General features: G+C 33.8%; 1 protein-coding gene across 3 annotated transcripts in view; it reads left to right on the forward strand.

Moving 5' to 3' along the window:
- FAR2 (fatty acyl-CoA reductase 2) overlaps positions 1–22,155 on the forward strand; it is a 185,770-nt gene that overhangs the window by 116,033 nt on the left and 47,582 nt on the right. For all 3 annotated transcript variants that reach the window (XM_051961134.1, XM_051961132.1, XM_051961133.1), the window contains exons 3-4: positions 6,891–7,066; positions 8,527–8,706. In XM_051961134.1, coding sequence (XP_051817094.1) covers positions 6,891–7,066; positions 8,527–8,706 — 356 coding nt within the window. The remainder of the gene's footprint in view (positions 1–6,890; positions 7,067–8,526; positions 8,707–22,155) is intronic.

The raw sequence follows: 22,155 nt of genomic DNA on the forward strand, positions 1-22,155 counted from the left end.
TTTTAAGCCTGGAAGTGCATTTATTCTTCACTACTTAATACTCAATTCTATAAACATTTATTAAGCATCTATTACATGCAATGCACTATACTAGGTACTAATAATGCAAGGACAAACAAGAGTCCCAACTCTCAGAGTTGAAACAAATAAATAAATACAATGTATAAACAAAGTCACAATCAGATTGAATTGTAGAAAGGAAATAATCACTGTGTGAATACAATACTGACTTTTCAAAGATATGCTTCTAAAGCATCATTCATTTCTATGAAGACCTAAGAGTCCTGAGAAGTAGAATTTTTAAGATACCAGGAAACTGTATTGCCCAAAGCATCCTTGTGATGGGCTGAAAGTACATAGGAGAATGAAGGATACCAGAAATACAGAGAATGAAGGATACCAGTGTGTATAAGATTGACTGCCTTGCTTTTTTCCTTCTACTGTCCTATAAGAATATAATCCTGAAGATTATATTCCATTGTCATATATACAATGGCATGTATATATCACTGTCAAGGTTAAGAAAATCAATTGTAATGATGCTATATTATCTTGTAAGCACTTCTGAGATTTTCATTATTGCATTAGAAATTTGGTTGGAAGTAAAATGTCATCATGACTATCTATCTTTTTTGGCAATTGTTAATGGTGCAGATTCTACTTTACCAAATCTGTATTATCATGCTGAGAGGAAGTGTAGCATAAAGATCTTTATTTAATTTGGATAGGAAAACTTAAGCTCAAAAAAAATGCTACCATATACTTATACATATGTAACAGTAAGGCCATGTGCAAGTCACATCCCCTCTGAGTTATGAATAGGCAACAATATACTAATGAAAAAAGTTTCCACCTTAGTAAAAAGTAATAAATAACTATTTCCTAGTACAATATACTATGTTGGAGTTGTCGAAAATCTTTGGACATTAGCATGTGAGTTCACAAAATATCTGGAAGAATGAAATTAGTGGGGGGAATATGTTAGATCTTATAATAACTTTTTAAAATAGTAATCAATGGATCATCTATAATTAGAATTTTATATGCCTATTTTGCCATCTATAAAAAATGCTTATAGGGAGAAATAGCACTTCAGATTGTATCTTAAATGGGCAGTCATCAAAATCATCTAGTATTGGTTTTTAAAAATGGAAAAATCCAGAAAGAATCAGAAACAGTAGAACTCAATGTCATAATAGGAAAATATAAATTACTTAGGAAAAAATCTTTTTATGTAATTTAAAAAGAACTGCTGGGAAAAGTTGAAAGGAGTATGACAAAAAAATAGACAGACCAATATTTTATGCAATATTCCACAAAACTTTTTAAATGGATACATAACTTTAACATGAATGATCAGATTTTTTAAAAAAAATTAGTAGAGAAGCAGATCTTATATTTCTCAGCACTATAGATAGGAGATATATTATTAACTAAGTAAACAAGCAAAAGATAAAATGTATAACTTCGGTTACATGAAATTGAAACACTTCTTTACAAACAACATTAATACATCTAGGATAAGAAAGGACGTATTCAAATCAAAAAGGGAATCTTTGTATCATACTTCTCTGGAGAATGTCTGGTATCCAAGAGATGTAAATAATATGTGTATACATACATACATACATATACATATATATATATGTAATATATATATAATATATATACATACATATATATATTTATATATTTATAAATATATATTTTAAATTATAAGTTATAAATAAATTTATAAATATAAATATAAATATTTATTTATACATATATATATATATGTATGAGTGTGTGAACATTTGTGTTTTTAGATGCACAATATTACATATATATGCACATATATGTGTATAACTAATAGTCATTCCCCAATTGATAAGTGGTCAAAGTGATGAGTTTGAGATTTAAGGAACCTAAACAAAATTAGGGTTTCTGGTTGTCAGGGAGTTAAATTATAAGGTCTAGTTGCAGGTTTGGGGTTCAGGGAACCAAATGGAGAGGTTTGGCTCCCCTGCAACTCCTGGGGATTCGGCGCAGAGGTAGGGAGTTTTGGGGACTCCCTTCTGGCGGCACAGAGGTTCTCTGTAAAAGAATTTACAGACCCAAAAACCTAGATTGATAAAAAGGGTTTATTATGGGGATTGGAAGTAAGGTTAGAAATCCTGTCAGAGAGGCATGAAATCTGGTTAGGGAAACAGGTGAGGGTAAAGAGAAGATGGCACTGGAAAGAGTATTCCAGTGGACAGAAATCCTTAGCATGCCAAGCATAGGGAACCTCTGCAAAGAGAGGATTTTAGTTTGGCTCATTTATATTAGGGGGCTTTGGCTACAAACTGATGGGGGCCTGTGGGTGGAGTTCCAAGTTGGCTCCTAGCTGGGTTTCAGCTTGAGATAGAATTTGAATTGAATTCAATGAGTTTCAGGATTGAGCTGACCCCACCTAGATACAAGGATTAAATTGTTTGTCTTTTGGGGCAGGGTCCCTCACTGAGGCAGAGCTGAAGAAGATTTTCTCTTTTAAGGATTTTCAGAGTTTCGGGGTCCCCTCTTCAAAAGGACACAATTGGTTTACAAAAGAATTACAAAGTTTTTACAACTATAGGAAAAAATTGTGAAATCACTAATAATTAAAGAAATACAAATCAAAACAACCCTGAGACTTTGCCTCATACCTTGCAAATTGGCAAAAACAAAAAGAAAAAAATGGCTACAGTGACTCATTTCTGAAAAGACTGACAATTAATTTGCCTTTGAACAAGAATCTATGACAGTCTAGGACAATTACCTGTCTTCTATGAGCGATCATAACTGGCATTTAGTGGAGAAGTTATTTTGCCTTCATGAGGAAACAATTTGGAATCATGCAAACAAAGTGACTAAAATATCCATACTTCTTGAACTAGAAACTCCTTTATTATTTATTTATATTATTATATTATAACAATATATATTCTTTTATATTATATTATTTATACCCCAAAGAAATTATGGATAAGAAGAAAGTCCCCAAATACCCCCAAAATATTTGTAGCAGTACTTTTTGTGATAGCAAAGTGTGGTGTTCTTCTTTTTTATAATATAATGGTTCTCTGTGGGCAGGTTTCTCGGGGAGGTTTTCTGGAGGCAGCCTTAGTTTCAGTTCAGAGTAATAATCACCTCAAATACAGCCAGCTGGTAAAATCCAAACGTTTATTTTCTCCTTCCTTGGACCCGGGTAGCTTTCTTAGAGGTCTCAGCTTTCCTTGGTTCTGAGACCTCTCATTGCTAGTCTTTTGCCTCTAGCTCAACTCCAAATGTCTCCAGCCATCACCAAGGTAAAAGTTGGAATGAATCTGACTCTACCTCCGAGAGTGGGCTTGTGGGCTTCTGTATCTCCCAGAATGCCCTGTGTCTGGGCCTGAGAGCTTCTTGCTTATATGAGCTTTCTAAAGGTGTGAAATGTGTTTCTATCAGTTCCATTTAATACCTTGTTTCTTCTGGCCCATAACATCTCCTTGTAAGATCAGATCAATCATGCTGGACCATGCTAAATTAGATAATTATTGTCTCTATCAACTCTAATGAGTTAACACTTTGTAAAGACTCCAATAGCAAAGAATTAGAAATAAAATAGATGCCCATTGATCAAAGAATGGACAAATAAGTCATGGTACATGAATGGTACATATTACTGTTGATATAAGAAATGATATATGTGATGAATACAAAGAAATATGGAAAGATCTACATGTACTAATGCAGAGTGAACTTAGCAGAATCCAGAAAACAATATACATAGTAGCAACAGTAATATAAATGAAAGAATAGTCATACTCCAAAAAAATCAAAAGTTAATGTAACAAAACTTATAATGATCAAGCATTATTTGAATGATGAGATAAAAAAGAGGCATCCCCAAGAAGCTATGGAAAAGCCATTAAAAGCATTGCTATACAAAAGATTCTGATTATCACAAAGTAACAAATTCAGAAAAATATGGGAAGTGTTTTATGAATTGATAAAGTTCAAAATAAGAAGTACCAAGAGAACAATATTCACAGTAACTTTACCAAAATAGATTAAAAGATCCATGAAAGGAATTTAAACTCAAGTAACTAAAATCCACTGAAGGTCATGGAGAATAGATAATAAAATAAATATTGTACATATTTTCAGACATGATCTCTATATCAATTATGTTTGTTTAATCATTTCTTTTAGTCACAGAGGAATATTCACTGTGGGGAGGGAGTCAAAAATGATTATAATATAAAACAAGTACATTTGTATGGCAATGAAACTTTGACTGGAAGAAGAGATTGGCTACATCATACAAGCACTACAGTGTAGAAAAAAATCTACATAGGAGACAGGAAATTGGTCAGTATTTTCGTCAGTCCTTAGGATGTGATAATATACTGAGAACTTTACCAAGAGCATTATATTAATTTTTTTTAAAAAATGCTTCTTGTCATCAGAATTGCTAGCTTTCACATGAGTAACATATTAAGTATCTAGCAGAAGAAGCAGATACAGTTTCCTGAAATGAGAAATCAGTTTTCTTATTCTTCTGAATTAATTTAATTGGTGGCTTAGAAAATTTTCTGCCTTGCCTATGGACTTCAATAATGTTGTTATAAATAGAATAGTTCATCACATTCAAAAACAAATTTAAAGAAAATAATTGGCCCTATGGTATAGTTTATTTACTTTCTCTAAAAGAGCTCTTTGAAAATGTTGCCATGTCAAAACTGAAGTTTCCAGTGTTATCATTTCGATGCAAATTCTGGATTTTGTCACTCTAAGGAGATATATTACTTCACACAAAATTTAGCTACAAATTAGAAACTATACTTTTTTTTGACCTATCCTTTTCACTCTAGATAAATCTTTTTGCTAACATAAAATTTCTCATGGAAGATTTTTATTACATTACCAATAGTTGTTCTTTTTTTTTTTTAATAACTTTTTATTGACAGAACCCATGCCAGGGTAATTTTTTACAACATTATCCCTTGCACTCACTTCTGTTCTTATTTTTCCCCTCCCTCCCTCCACCCCCTCCCCCAGATGGCAAGCAGTCCTATACATGTTAAATTGGTTACAGTATATCCTAGATACAATATATGTGTGCAGAACCGAACAGTTCTCTTGTTGCACAGGGAGAATTGGATTCAGAAGGTATAAATAACCCGGGAAGAAAAACAAAAATGCAAGCAGTTTACATTCATTTCCCAGTGTTCTTTCTTTGGGTGTAGCTGCTTCTGTCCATCCTTGATCAATTGAAACTGAATTAATCTCTTTATCGAAGAGATCCACTTCCATCAAAATACATTCTCATACAATATTGTTGTTGAGGTATATAATGATCTCCTGGTTCTACTCATTTCGCTTAGCATCAGTTCATGTAAGTCTCGCCAGTCCTCTCTGTAGTCATCCTGCTGGTCATTTTTTACAGAACAATAATATTCCATAACGTTCATATACCACAATTTACTCAACCATTCTCCAATTGATGGGCATCCATTCATTTTCCAGCTTCTAGCCACTACAAACAGGACTGCCACAAACATTTTGGTGCATACAGGTCCCTTTCCCTTCTTTAGTCTCTCTTTGGGGTATAAGCCCAGTAGAAACACTGCTGGATCAAAGGGTATGTACAGTTTGATAACTTTTTGAGCATAGTTCCAAATTGCTCTCCAGAATGACTGGATGTGTTCACAATTCCACCAACAATGTATCAGTGTCCCTGTTTTCCCACATCCCCTCCAACATTCTGCATTATCTTTCCCTGTCATTCTAGCCAATCTGACAGGTATGTAGTGGTATCTCAGAGTTGTCTTAATTTGCATTTCTCTGATTAATAATGATTTGGAGCATATTTTCATATGGCTATAAATAGTTTTAATTTCTTCATCTGAGAATTGTCTGTTCATATCCTTTGATCATTTATCAATTGGAGAATGGCTTGATTTCTTATAAATTAGAATCAATTCTCTATATATTTTGGAAATGAGGCCTTTATCAGAATCTTTGACTATAAAAATGTTTTCCCATTTTATTGTTTCCCTTCTAATCTTGCCTGCATTAGTTTTGTTTGTACAAAAACTTTTCAATTTGATATAATCAAAATTTTCTATTTTGTGGTCAATAGTGATTTCTACTTCTTCTTTGGTCATAAATTCCTTCCTCTTCCACAGGTCTGAGAGGTAAACTATCCTATGGTCTCCCAATTTATTTATAATCTCAATAGTTGTTCTTTATGTCTTCAGGATATCTCTTATACCAGGAGTTCTATCTCACTAGCAGAAACCCTAAATCAGATTGAGAACATTCATCTTTGGGACAGAAATCATCTGTCACTTAGTTTTGAATCTAGACATTTGTCTGATGTGTTTCCTATAGAATTTACACAATGTTCAATATAATTTACTTCACTGGAGTTTTAGTTATATTATTTTCCCTTTCCGGATCTACATGTGCAAAAATGTTTGTGACAGCTCTTTTTGTAATGGCTGGAATTGGAAACTGAGTGGATGCCCATGAATTGGAGAATAGCTAAATAAATTATGGTATATAAATATTATGGAATATTATTGTTCTGTAAGAAATGACTAGCAGGATGATTTCATAGAGGCCTGGAGAGACTTACATGAACTGATACTAAGTAAAATGAGCAGAATTATAATTTTAATAACCATAAAATCTATAATTTTAAAAAATTATTTATCTAGTTTAGAACATACACTGCATGGAAATGGGTATAGAATAAAGAGGGTTTTTTTTAATGCTAATCCTAGTTTTCTTTATTGTTTTTATCAGGAAAGCTAGCCAATTTTCAAGAATAAATTTAGTAAATGTCAAAAGGAAGAATTAGGTAAAGATAAGGTATGTATTGACCTACATCTATGTTGCAGCTTTTTGAAAAGGCCAAAGAAATTTGCCCAAATATCTTTGAGAAGATCAGACCTATTTATTCAGATCTCACAAAGCCGGATTTGGGCATCAGCAAAGAAGATTTAGAGGAGCTCCTGACCCATACCAATATTATCTTCCACTGTGCAGCAACAGTTCGCTTTGATGATCCACTAAGGTATGTTCCCAATTTTTTTTCTTTTTAGCAACTAGCAATTCAAAATAGAAGATCATGGCCAATAAACTCTGGAGAAAATCCATCTAATTCAAAGCAATCTGATATGATGTGACAATCAAGTCTTGAACCATGCTTTTTTTTAAATTAAAATCAAAACAAATAAACCAAAAAAAATTTTAGTTTAGTCAGTATCAGTGAAACATCACTTTTTATTTTGTTTCACAACTGAATTAACCAAAATACCAGTCCTGTAGTATAGTGGCTTTCTTAGGCTTCCATAAGTTTTTACTTGTAGTTAAAAGCATCATTATTTAATTGCAAATCAAGATCACAAAGTAGAATGTTTCTTTTCCCTCGAAATCAGAAATTAAAGAAAGATTGAAGGTTGGGGAGAAGGTGATAATGGAAGCAATATGCTGTTGAAGTAGGAAGGGATAGAATCAAAGATTTATTTAAAGTAGTTAGTTTTCAGAAGGAAAAAGAGCATCTTTTCATCCAAACCTGTGTGAAGGAAATATATAAGGGGTGGGGGCAGAGAAGGAGCAGGGGTAGGTGAATGTTTGAAAACAGGTAAGCTTTTGGTGAATGGTTTCAATATTTTAAGTGAAGTATGAAGCAAGACTGAGGATGAGAAGATAGGATTTGGAATACTACACAAGAGCTTGAAAAGAGATAAAAAAAAAAGTTTGAAACAGGTATTCTAGTGAATGGGACAACAAATTATTTGGAGGAAATAGAATATTATATGATAATAAAAGTTATGTGCACTATATTTTCAATAGCAAGGAAAATACTAATTTCACTAAATGATGGAAACCTTGTGAACAAGTGACGACTACATTGGACTAGGTAACCTGTAAGATCCTTTCCAAATTTAAGTCTTTAATTCTAGATTCTAAGCTTCCCCTAAACATATTCAATCTATAGTGCCATTACACAAACCTGCTATATTTCCTGTGCCTGTATTCCATTTCCATGATGTCTAAATTGCATGAACTTTGCTGATTTGCTCAATATTTTACATATATATGTAAACATACATATATATAGTCATCATTATACAAGTATTGAATACTGTATTTTTTCAAGTATGATCTACATTATGAAAGGCAATTGGCATAATGGATAGAAATCTGCCTTCGAAGGAGCCTAGAAAAACTTGGGTTCAGGTCCTCCCTTTAACAATTTCTTGACAGCAAATCACTTAAACTCTCAGCCCTCTAGATAAGTAGCAGAGAAGGCACTAAGTTTATTTGTAGAGGAAGTTTTTTCATCTAGAAGTTCCCTCTACCAAATCAATCAAAGGTTTAGACCTTATCAGTATCATTATGATTGATTTTAGTATTTAGTTGGTACAGCCAATATAAGCTTTTATAAAATTTGATTATTGCAGTAGCCACCATTACAGGACCACAAAATCACAAAATGAACCCCTGTGATTTTCTTTCTGCCTCCTATAGACATGCTTTGCAACTCAACGTCATTGCCACCCAGCAGCTTTTGTTCATGGCCAGCCAGATGTCAAAGCTTGAAGTCTTCATTCATTTCTCCACTGCCTATTCCAACTGTAACTTGAAGCACATTGATGAAGTTATCTACCCATGTTCTGTGGAACCCAAGAAATTGATTGATTCAGTAGAGTAAGTTGTAACCAATATGATTTTCCCTATTCCACACCCACTTGTTTGAGTTTTCTATAGAAATCATCCCCTGCTCACCACTCTCCAAGGCTATAAAGTTAATTATTCATGTAAGATTCCCCTTAATGATGCTGGAGAACATGTACCTTGCCATTGCCCCTAGCTGCTACTATTTCAGTGAAGGAAAGATAATTTTGGATATGTGGATATAGTGTTCTTGTTTGGTTTTTCTGAAGGTCTTGGGAACACCCTTCTTTTCTGTTCAGTAATCACCATGAGAATATCTGGTTGTTAAAGTCCAAATCCTTTATTATCTCCTTCACAATCTATTTTCTTTGCCTGGAGCCTGAACCCGCTTACTGGAGAGCCTTTCAGGGGCCATCTTTCTGTAAAGTCTTTCAGACCGGCCTTGGTTTCAGTGGGGGAAGTGCAGGAGGACAACCACCAGGAGCCTTACTGAAGATGGAATTGACTCTGGCTGAATTTATCCCAGCTTATACGATCTATTTTAATTATATCATTATAGGTGTGGATCTTGTAGAACTATACTTAGTACTAAGTACTGAACTAGAGAACTGTTAATCACCATGTTAAACTAGATACCATTGTCTTTATCAATTCCACTGAGTTAGCACCTTGTAAGAATCCTTGTTTTAAGTACAGAGTTCTGGTCCATTAGCATGTGGACATAAGGAAAGGGAGATGGAAAAAAGTTAGCAAAATCCCCAAAGAAAGGCCCAAGCTTCCAAAGATCAGTTGAAGCACTTTGAGAATATCAGAAAAGGCAAAATTCTACATTTTCTAATGAAAGCATGTCCCCAAAAAAGGTAAGATAAGATTGCTTAATAGTGATTAGTGAAAAAAAATTGATAAGAAAAATAGTACTAGCTAAAATCAGGACAATTTCTCCTAAAAAGAACAGGAATTTCCTTTATTTTTTTTGTTTATAAGCTATTTTTCTATTTTAAGATAGTGAGCAAAAACTATCAAGCTCCTTGACCTATCCAAGTGGAGTAATCCATGCTTTCTCTTTAACCATTTAGCAAAAATAATTCTCTATTTTTATTATCTTCTCCAGGAATCACTTTCTTTTAAAGACATTGGCCTGCTCTCAGAAACACTTAGTGTTTCCACATTCTGCTTCTTTCCTTCTACATAATCTATGCTTCTATAATAAAATTATTTTATTTTTAACTGTTCCTAAAGAATATTAAAAGAAGTCATAAGCATGAATAATTGGCCACTTCAACATGAGGTTGTTTTAAATAGCAGTTTCATTCATTATCGTTCCCAAAAATACAAACTGAATTCAGATGAAATAATTCAGTTTAATCATATAGACTATGTAATCATAGTCTATACATATAAAGTTTTCATTTTTCATCCAAAAATATCTAGGACATTGTAGAATCAAAGTTATCTAATTATTCTAGAGAAGACACCAAAAAATGTAAATAATTTGCTTAACTGGGAGTCCACATGTATATTTTGGGGTTGGGGAAAATGCCCCCTAGAATCCACTATTTGTCAGGATAACTTAGAAAGGAAAAAGTTGGTATCTGAGTCCCTATGTCCAGATTGCAAAGAAAGATCTTAACACATTTTTATAATAGAATATGAGGTTTATTAAATTATAGAATTTTTAGAACTTGAAGAAACCTTAGAGGTAACAATAATAATAATAGTAGAGAGTACTCATGTTGCATTTTAAGGTTTTCAAAGTTTTTTATAAATGTTATTAAGTTTTATACTTTCAACATCCCTAAGAGGTAGTTGCTATTATTCTCATGTTACAAAAGAGGAAACTGAGGCAAATGGGTCAAGTAATCATCTTAATCCATCATCGCCCATAAGCCCATAATCACCTCCAGATTTGAACTAAAGTCTTCCTATATCTAAGTCAAGTGCTTATCTCTCTGTACTACCTCTGCCACCATTCAGCCCCAATACAAAAGGTTTTTTGCATCTCTCAAACTCACAAATTTATCTCCAAGCCTGAACACATCTGTCTCAGGATGTTTGTTTGCCTAAAAGAAGCAGCCTAAACCTAGGCTTAGGCTAGCCTAGGCAGTATGTATGATTTCTCTGTGAAAATAACAAGTCCCTCTATGTGCCAAAATGTTTGTGGCAGCCCTGTTTGTAGTGGCTAGAAACTAGAAATTGAATGGATGCCCATCAATTGGAGAATGGCTGGGTAAATTGTGGTATATGAACATTATGGAATATTATTGTTCTGTAAGAAATGACCAGCAGGATGAATACAGAGAGGCTTGGAGAGACTTACATGAACTGATGCTAAGTGAAATGAGCAGAACCAGGAGATCATTATACACTTCAACAACGATATTGTATGAGGATGTATTCTGATGGAAGTGGATTTCTTTGACAAAGAGATCTAACTCAGTTTCAATTGATAAATGATGGACAGAAGCAGCTATACCCAAAGAAAGAACACTGGGAAACAAATGTGAACTATTTGCATTTTTGTCTTTCTTCCCGAGTTATTTTTACCTTCTGAATCCAATTCTCCCTGTGCAACAGGAGAACTGTTCGGTTCTGCAAACATATATTGTATCTAGGATATACTGCAACATATCTAACATATATAGGACTGCTTGCCATCTAGGGGAGGGGGTGGAGGGAGGGAGGGAGGGGAAAAATCAGAACAGAAGCAAGTGCAAGGGATAATGTTGTAAAAAAAATTACCCTGGCATGGATTCTGTCAATATAAAGTTATTATTAAATAAAATTTAAAAAAAAAAAGAAAATAACAAGTCCCCTTTCTCCCACCCTCTTCTCAGGAAGCAGCTCAAAAGACTCTTGATAATGACTCCTTTTTATACATTATCCAAGTCATCAACTGTTCTAGCCCTAAAGGGAATTCTGAAACTCAAAATATAAGACCTTTGGGGCAGCTAGGTGTCACAGTGGATAGAGGATCAGCCCTGGAGTCAGGAGAACCTGAGTTCAAATTTGTTCTCAGCTACTTCCTGGCTGTGTGACCCTAAGCAGGTCACTTAACCCCTATGTATGTGTGTATGTGTGTGTGTGTGTGTGTGTGTGTGTGTGTGTGTGTATAAAACCTTTACCTCTGCATATTCATGTGGTCAAGAAGGATCAGGATTCTCCATGGGATGACCTTATGTAAGTCTTACTACATAGAGAAAGAGAAATATCAATTATAACACTGTATTTTTTCCTTCCATGGTTCAGTCTAAACATAACAGTTAAGAATTAATTGCCCTTAAATCTATACGATTTAACTTTTCTAGATCTTAAATATGAGTCCTAGTAGAATCAAATTATGTAGAATAGAACAGGAAAAAAATTCATAAATGCCAAAAGATACATAAATTCATTGGGCCTGTGCTCCCAAGCCTTTCTAACAATCTTTCTAGGACTTGTGTTTACTGGCATAACCCAAGAACATAGTTTCATTTCCATGCTATGATAAGGTATAGGAAAGGCATTATAAGGTTAAAATGTAAGAAACATAGTAATCTTTTTTTAACCCATATTCATTCTATTGCAACCATATGTGAAGTATTTTCTTGGGACTATATGAATATCAGTTATAATCATTATCATCATGAATATCATCTTTTCTTTCATATTTTATTCAATGGGATTTAGAGAAAAACATCCCTGGAACAAGTTACTATTCAGTTATTTATTTTATGTTTATAAGTCATTACATAGGATAAAAATAATTTAATTTTTATAGGTGAATGAAAATATTAAAGACAAGTTAAACTTCTATGGGATGACTATCAAATTCTCAGTATGACAATAGCTATAGGCAGGGTGGTGAGTGATAAAATAATTCATCCTATTCCTGTAAAAGTTTTATTACTGTAAGATTATTCAATAAAGTGCTAGAAGCATCTCTAGAAAGACATACCAAATGACTACAAATATGTAGTAGAAACTTGCTATCCTTTATAAAGTAACAAGTTATTATTATTAAAGCAATGTTATTATCTATTTCATTCTATCTTTTATAATGTAGTCCAGAGTAAAACCATTCTGGAAGGAATTACTTTCCTACTTTTTATATTTAACATCTTATAAATTATTTTTAAAATGGATAAACTAGTATTTTTAATTGAAATTTTTTATCTTCAAAATATGTGCAAGGATAATTTTTCAGTACTGATCCTTGAAAAACCTTGTGTTCTCATTTTTCCTCTTACCCCAATATATGTTAAATATGGTAAAATATATGTTAAATCCAATATAGGTATATATATATTTATACAATTATCTTGCTGCACAAGAAAAATCAGATCAAAAAGTAAACAAAAAAAAAGAGAGAAAGAAAATAAAATTCAAGCAAACCACAACAAAAAGAGTGAAAATGCTATGTTATGATCCACCCTCAACTCCCACAGTCCTCTCTGTGGTTATAGATAGCTCTCTCCATCACACATCCATGGGAATTTGCTTAAATCATGTCATTGTTGAAAAGAACTACATCCATCAGAATTTATCCTCGTATAATCTTGTTGTTGCAGTGTATAATGATCTCCTGGTTCTGATCACTTCACTTAGCATCAGTTCATCAGTAAGTCTCTCCAGGCCTCTCTGAAATCATATTGCTGATTGTTTCTTATAAAATAATAATATTTCATACATTCATAAGCCATAATTTATTCAGCCATTCTCCAACTGATGCACATCTATTCCATTTCCAGTTTCTTGTCACTACAAAGAGGGCTTCCACAAACATTTTGGCATATATGAATCCCTTTTTCTCCTTTAAGATCTTTTTGAGATAAGCCCAATAGAAACACTGCTGGATGAAAAAGTATGCAGTTTGATAACCCTTTGAGCATAGTTCCAAATTGTAACCTAGTGGTTTTTTATAAATCTTAGAATATTTATCCTCTGTAGGTTCACCAAAATTGACTTTAGTACATCTCCAGTTACTCCAGGCAACAAAACTACTATGTACCTCATCCTATTCTCATTGGATTGTTATCTCCCCTTTATCTTTTTAAATCTTCTGGTTCTATGTAGCTTGAATTGACCATTTAGCATGCCAACATTTATTAAAGAGGTTGTTCTTAAGATTTTATGTAGTTTCTGTAAAATGGGAATAATAGCAACTACCTCATAGAGTTGTTGTAAATACTTGTAATGTACTATGTAATGTAATGTGATTCAATATTTCTAATGATCTTCAGTTCCTCTGAGAGGCATATAGTTTTATATAGAATACTGTAGAATAACCAGTACCCAGTTCAATGAATTTGGACCTTATAAATTCATGAAGAAGATTCCAAGACTGGGGGAAGGGGAGGAGAGAAATGAGACACATGCACATGCGCACAGACACACATCGCTATTCAGTTTCCTTTACTCATGGAAGTAAATATACATCAGAATAGACAGCCAAGGATTTGCAGTCCAGTTTCAGGCTCACCTAGACAAACACATGGTCTCATAATGTGCCCATAGGCTCTGTACCTGCTGCTAGGGAAACAGAACCACATTGGCAAATACAAGGGAGAGTTTAACAAGAGACAAAAGCATTTTTTGCTTATTGAAGGGGACCAAGGTAGGGATCCATTCCCATGATTGTTCTATGGGATGGTCTCCCTTCTACACAGGAGACAGAAATAGATAGTATGATAGTAGTTAGTAGTAGTAATAATAATAATAATAATTATAGCTAACATTTATATGATACTTAATATGTGACAGACACTATACTAAGCATTTTACAATAATTTCATTTTATTCTCACAACAATTCTAGGTGGTTGTGCTATCATTTATTCCTATTTTATCACCCTAAAGGTGCTATCATTATCCCTATTTTACAAATAAGAAAACTGAGGCAAACCGAAGTAAAATGACTTGTCCAGATCACATAATAAGTGCCTGAGTGCAGACTTGAACTCACATCTACCTGACTCTGGATCATGTATTCTATATAATGGTAAGAATATCAAATTTGAAAACAAGGAATCTTGGGTTCAAATGGTAACTCCATTGTTTACTGAGAGTGTAAACTCTGCAACAAATCATAACCATTTTGTACCTCAGTTTCTTCATTTAAAAAAAATGAAAGCATTAATCTAGATGATTTCTAAAGCCTCCCTCATATCCAAATCCTGTAAATTATAAAATAACATAAGTAAATAATTGTAATTGATAAATTGTACTTATTAGGTGCCCTTTTCTTTTCAAATGAAATAGACAAATGCATAATTCTGCACTTGGCCTCACAATATTTCAAGAATAAAAGACACTCTATTTCACATAGAGATTAAATAGCCAAGAGGAAAATGAGAATTATTTTGAAAGTAAATATTACCTCCTTGGTTTTAAGATTTCATGAAACTAAAATTCTCTGAATCAGGTTTCAGGTTATAAGCGGGCAAGATGCCATAAAAATTATTCCACACAATATAAACAATAGTGAACACAAACAATGTGAAGTATAACAATATAGAGATCTTTGATCTAATTTTTATTAAAATTCTTCTTTGTTAACCTATTGGTTTGTATGGTAAGGCATAAAAATCTGAATGAGGAATGATTTATATTCTTAGAAATTTAACTCAGTTGTCCATAAATTTGAGAATAAGGCCTTTATTAGAGAAATTTTCTGTAAAATTTTCTTCCCATTCTTCAGATTTCTTACTCATTTTGGCTGCTTTGGCTTTATTTGTGCAAACCTTTTTTTTATTTGATATGATCAAAATTATTCATTTTATATTTATTTATCATGGGATTATAATGCTATTTCTTGTTTGGTCATAAATTCTTCCCTTATCAATAGATCTGATATGCAAACTATTCAGTATTCCCTTAATTTAGGTTATGATATCACCTTTTACATCTAAAACATATACCCATTTTGACCTTATCTTGATATGGTCTATATCAGGGGTCCTCAAACTTTTTAAATAGGGGGCCAGTTCACTGTCCCTCAGACTGTTGGAGGGCCGGACTATAATAAAAACAAAAACTTTATTTTGTGAACCTTTAAATAAAGAAACTTCATAGCCCTGAATGAGGGGGATAAACGTCCTCAGCTGCTGCATCTGGCCCGCGGACAGTAGTTTGAGGACCCCTGGTCTATATCTAGTTTCTGCCAAAGTATTTTTCAATTTTTCCAGCAATTTTGGTCAAATAATGAATTATTGTCCCAAATGCTTAGGTCTTTATGTTTTGATGATTACTACTTTATAATATAACTTGAGATCTAATACTGCTAGACTATCTTCCTTCACATTTTTAAATTTCCTTGATATTCTTTGCTTATTGTTCTTCTAGATGAATTTAGTTATAATTTTCTCTATCTCTATAAAAATTTTAATGGTTGGTTTGGGGGCAAAACCTTACTGAGTAAGTAAATTAATTTAGGTAGAGTTGTCACTTTTATTATATTGTCTTGGTCTACTACAAATTTATGTAGATTATGTTTTATAAAAGCTGCTTTTGCTGTGTCATTTGTGTGAATGCTTTTCCTAAGAATCAAGTGTATCTACAGACTAATGTAAATGGAAAACCCAGCAGCAAGAGCTCTCACTCAAGTGGGAGTAGCCATGCACAGGGTTATCCTGAGAACTCAAGTAACCTTTCTTGAAATCCAATTTGTAAACTAATTAGTGGGTGTTAGATTCAACAATTTTATGATCGTTAGTGAATTGTTAAGGGGCATAAAGGTAGAATCATTTGAAATGAATGCAATCTTACTTCAATTCTAGCAATCTATTGTTCTGTTTTATGTCTGTGAATTTCGAGTCTTTTCTCTTCAATATGACCCTTAAGAAACATCTATCTTATATTTTTCTATGGCAGATCTACAATGCTGTCTAACATCTTAAATTCATGAGAAAATTAGCATTCAACTTTAAAATACAATGGTAATTAAGCACACATGGAGAATATGTGTTTGGCAACAGCAACTCATAGAACCTGAAATTTCTCTGTTCATGGAGTTCTGTGTGGTTTCTCTTAGAAATAATGTCTCTGCTGAGAGGATAGCTTACTCAGCTAGATTCTAAGCTATCTGGTCTTTTCCGTAACCCAAATATTGACATCTACCACCTTGCAGGTTTTCTTCCTTTTGGTGATTTTCTTTATCAGTATCTGCCTGGAATGTGTCTTATGGTTCTAGTGTCTCTCTGTTGGTCAAAGAGCTCTGATTCAAAGTGACAATGACCTATGCAAATATATTGATATATATGCAAATATATTGATATATATATATATATACACACACATATATATGTATATATTTGATTTAACTTCCTGTGATTGTATCCTATGTCTTCTGTAACTACATTACCTGAGTCAATTATAAAAATTTGTTGTGTTTATTATATGCCAGATGCTGTGCCAAGTGTTGGATATACAAACACAAAAGAGTTCCTGCTCTCATGAAACTCACATTCTAATGAAGGAAATGATATGCAAATAATTATGTACAATAATTTTATATATATATATATATATATATATATATATATGCACACACATACATATGGCATGAAAATTAAAGGGAATTGAAGAAGGCTTCTTACATAAATGTTGCTGTAATTGAATTTTTTTTGTTTTTTTGTTTTATCGTTTTAAGTTACTTTTAATTTAATTGAAAATAGAAATACAAAAAATAAAAATAAAACAGAATAGAACATTGTCATGTGCCCAGCAGAATGTCAGGGAGCATTCAAAATATAACAATAAATTTCTAGTTCAAGAAAGGAAATATAATTGTAAAAGAAATTATATTCATGAGTGTCCATCTTTTCTTTACTTCCTTGTAAGTTGTTCTTTTATTCCCTGCTGTGTACTTTTTTTACTTTCTTCTTTTTTTCTCCTTTCATCCCTCCACCTCCCCAAGCAAGTTATAGTTAAGCACGGCTGTAAAGTCCAAGCCAGCTCCCTGGATCAGCCAGAGTTAGGATGAGCAAAGTCCTTGGTCTTTAGGGGGAGAAGTGAAGGAGATGGACAAAACTGCCAGGAGTTTTGCCAAGAATCCCACCTTGATTCTAAAATCCAGAATCTCCACACTTTTCTCTTCCTCATCCTGTGGCCAAGTACAGTTCTGTCACCTCTCTCACCCCACCCCTTAATCCTTACCTACAATTCTCTTAACCCCAAACATTGAGCCAGCATTAACTGTGAGAAGAGCAATTCTAATCATATGCAAATAGTCACTGTCGAATACGTAATTAGCCTTAAGTGTTCAATTGGCTGGTTCAAGTGCACCTATTCAAAGTTTCAGCTCTTTACACACAGCTATATTTAATAGATGCATATACAGGCACACATACACATACACACATACATACACATACATACTCCACACACATATAGACTGTGTTATACATATGTATTCACACCTATCCCCAGACCCACACATATACATATATCTATAAACACCTACATAGAGCAACATTCATGCATATCTACATATACCCAAACACATACACACACACACACACACACACACATGCATTAATCCATATGTGAACATGCATCTAAAACAAAATTAGTATGGCTGACATATAATGTAAAAGTCTCTCCTAATTGAATTTTCAAACTTGACTTTCTCTAAGATCAATGACTACTAGCCATACTTTTTTTCCCTAATAAATTCAACTCCTGACCCATGTTGTGTTCTTTATGCACATCTCTTCTTTCCTATCTCTGCTAAGTCTTCTACTTTAATTCTGCTCTTTAACCTGTCTTGCTATTATTTAACTTCCACCCATCCATGAATTCCTCCCTTCTCTTCTTCCTCCTTCCCTTGGCATCTCCCTCCACTTTTCCCTCCCCCTAACTTCTTTATAAATTTTGGAGAGTGCTATACTCTTCATAGTGTACATATAATGTTGCCTATTTAACCCATTCCCAGTGTAAGTGAGTTCTGAAAAAAACTACAAGCTCTCCTCCCCTCCCTAATGCCACTCTTTCAATTCTTCCTCTGCCTCTCATTTGTATAAATCTTTCTTTTGAGCTAGCCACAGTTCCTGATGTCAATCATAGACATATGTGTACATAAGCAATTTGTCCACATTATATTCTTTGAATTAATCTTTTTTTTTGCTAAGGCAATTGGGGTTAAATGACTTGCATAGGGTCACACAGCTAGGAAGTGTTAAGTGTCTGAGGCCAGATTTGAACTAAGGTCCTCCTGAATTCAGGACTGGTGCTCTATCCACTGCATCACCTAGCTGTCCCTTAAATTAATCTTGAATAATGGTTCTTATATGTTAAATTTTCTATTGAGTTCTGGTTTGGTTGATATTTCTATCAGTCCTATTTCAGTCCTGAAAATCTGTAAATTCATTGACCATTTTTTCATTGAATATTGGGTATTGAATATTTCATTGAATATTATGGATATTGAATGTTATGCTAGATATATTTTTGGCCACAAGCCTAGTTCTTTTGATTGTTGATATATATGATTCTAGGACCTGTAATCTTTTATTGTAGCTGCTGTTAATCCTGTACAATTCTAATTGTAGCTCCAGGATATTTGAATTGTTTTTTCTTGTTTCTTGAAAAATTTTCTTTTTGATCTTAGGGTTTTGAAATTTGGCAATAATATTCCTATGTGCTTTCCACAAAGGATCTCTTTGAGGTGATGAGCAGTGGAGTATTTTTTTTTCTATTTCTACATTTCCTTCATGATCCAGAACAATTTTCTTGGATTATTTCTTGTACTATTGTTTCAAGCTTTCAGGTAGTCCATTTATTCTTATATTTTCTCTTTTGATCCATTCTCCAGATAGGTTGTTTTTCGTGTTATTCTGCTCTGTTTTTCCTATCTTTATATTCTGAAATGAAAATGCAGACTCAAGTGATGGAGTGTCTTGAATGGCAAAAAAAATTACAATGTTACTGAATAACAAGATTATGTAGAGATGAGTTATAAGAATACTGGAAAGGTGGGAAGGAGCTAAATTATATACCCATACTTTGATCCTTTTATGAGATATAAACACTTTTCTGAGTCAAGAGGGCAACAGTGTGAGAAAGCAGATTGGCTATAACCATGATGCTTTAGCTAGCTAAGCCTTGAAGAATTCAAAATAGTCAAGGCTTGGAACATTTATGGAGTGAGATTCTGTGGTGGTATTGGTAAGAGAGTGAAGGTAAAAGAAATTTCTTTTTCCTCCCCTATCTTCCCACATTGGTAATGACAAAGAGTAGTAGAGTGGGACATACTAACAACATCCAACAGTTCAAGTATTGTCTAGGAAACTACTTATGGAAGAGATTTCTATAAGAGGAAAGGAGGGAATTTATTTTTCCTGTCGCTGGCCCTCTCTGGCCCTCCCTGATCCTTGTATCAGCCATGCCACTTTGAATCAGAGCCCTTTGAAGAGCCTAAAAACCAAAGGGATCAGGAAAGGCCTCATTCAAGAGTTGATATAAACTGTCATAAAGGGAACTAGTAATTACAAGAGGGGGCTGAGAAACAAGGTTATTCCAAGCAAAAGAGACAATCAATGTAGGGCATGGAGATAAGATATAGAATCTCATTTCTGTAGAATATCAAAAACGATTGTTGCTAGGGCAGAGTTGATCAGGAGAGTTAGGATTAGGTTAATTATTTTTCTCTGGTTTTACCCAGAACATAATGATTGGAAATCAGTAGTACTAATTATACTAGAAAAATATAAGCCTCATCGTAAATAGGTACATATAGGAATAGTCATACTATGTCTACAAAGTATCAGTATCAGACAGCAGCTTCAAAGCCAAAGTGGTGAGTGGATGTGAAGTGCTAAAAGAGTTGTCGGAGTAGCTATATGATTAGGAATAGTGATCCGATGATTGTGGAAGGCCATGTAAGCCTGTTGCTACAAAGAATGTCGAGCCGTAAATGCCATTTGAGATGGTAAATGGTGCTTCATACTATTCCATGGCAGTTCACTAGAGTATAGACTGCATGGGGTCAGGGGGGTAATGTGAAATTAGTCTAGAAACTAGATTTGTTGGGACCAGATCCTGAAGGCAATTTAAAGCTCTTAGAGCAGGGGAATGTCATAGTCCAACCTGTTTTAGGAATTTGATGGCTTAGAGAGAATTACTTTCTCAATATCAGACATTTCAAACTGAGGTCCTCTGGAACAGCAGCATGATAAAGTGAGCAGAAGAATGTTCACCTTGGAATCACTAAGACCTAAATTCAAATCCAACTTCTAATATTAATTAGTTTTGGGTACATGGGTAAGTTACTTAACTTCTTCATCTATCAAAGTTTATCTACAATATCTACAATATAAAGCTAAAATAAGATTTTATATATATAAAACGCCTTGCAAACTTTTAAATGACATAGATCTTTTTTTAATGCAGAAGTCTTTTTATTGCATTATGTTTGTTCCTTCTGGAGTTCAGTACCCTCATTTGTAAAATGAAGAGATTAGGCCAAGTTAGACTTCTGAGACCTTCCAGTCCTAAATCTGTTTTTTGTTAGCCTAAGAAAATATACAATGTGTATTTAATTGAATTCTCTCAATCAAAATATATATTATGAGGCATGCTATATGTAGGAGGCTGAATAGACAACTTGGAAGTCAGAAATTGAGTTCAAATCTAGACCTCAGTCACTTACTAGTTGTGTGACCCTGGGCAAATCATTTGATTTCCATATGCCTTAGTTTCCCCATCTGTTAAATAAGGAAAATAAAAGTACCTACTACACAGTTATTTTGAGGCTCAAGTGGATTAATATAGAGAAAGCACTTTTCAAAGTGCTATATAAATGCTATTATTATTACTGTTGTTATTGTTATATTATGGATAATAAAACTATGGAGAAAGGGAAGAGAGATAGATGTCAGTTGGATTTATCTCAGCCACCTTCCAGAAGGAGCAAGGACTGGAAGAGCTTACTAGATGGAAGCAACAGTATAAAGAAAATTTTAATAATTTTAATCTCTATTATACAAATCTGGCATACCAAAACTCTGAATCTCACAACTCAGTAAGATGGTACAAAGGATATCACAGGACTAGAAATCAGGAGGAACTAGATTCAAATCCAGCCTTAGGCATTTATGAGCTACTGAAGGCTTGCTGAACCCTCTTGGGGCTATTTATTCACTTTTAGTATTCACCTGGCACTCAGCTCTCACTTGTGGCTCCAAGAAAGTATAGCATGCACAGTAGTCATACCCCAGTAAAATTATCTCAGCAAATGGGCTAAGGTTGAGAGTAATGAACAGCCTGCAATGTATACTCCAAGCATGTGAAGACTTCCCCCTGGTGGAACAGGTGGTTGAAAACAATTTATTCCAACAACTATGAAGGCAATTGAAGCAAGTGTTGCGGAGTGCTTATATCTTAGTCATACATCAAAGATGCCAAGGTCACTCACTACATCCCAGGTCATTAACGTTGTCTTGACGTTTGTCTTGCCACTGGATTTTGATGATTCTGGAAGAGAAATTGAAGCTGGCAGTTTTGTGTA

Source organism: Antechinus flavipes, chromosome 5 (genome assembly GCF_016432865.1).
Source record: "Antechinus flavipes isolate AdamAnt ecotype Samford, QLD, Australia chromosome 5, AdamAnt_v2, whole genome shotgun sequence".
NCBI lineage: Eukaryota > Metazoa > Chordata > Mammalia > Dasyuromorphia > Dasyuridae > Antechinus > Antechinus flavipes.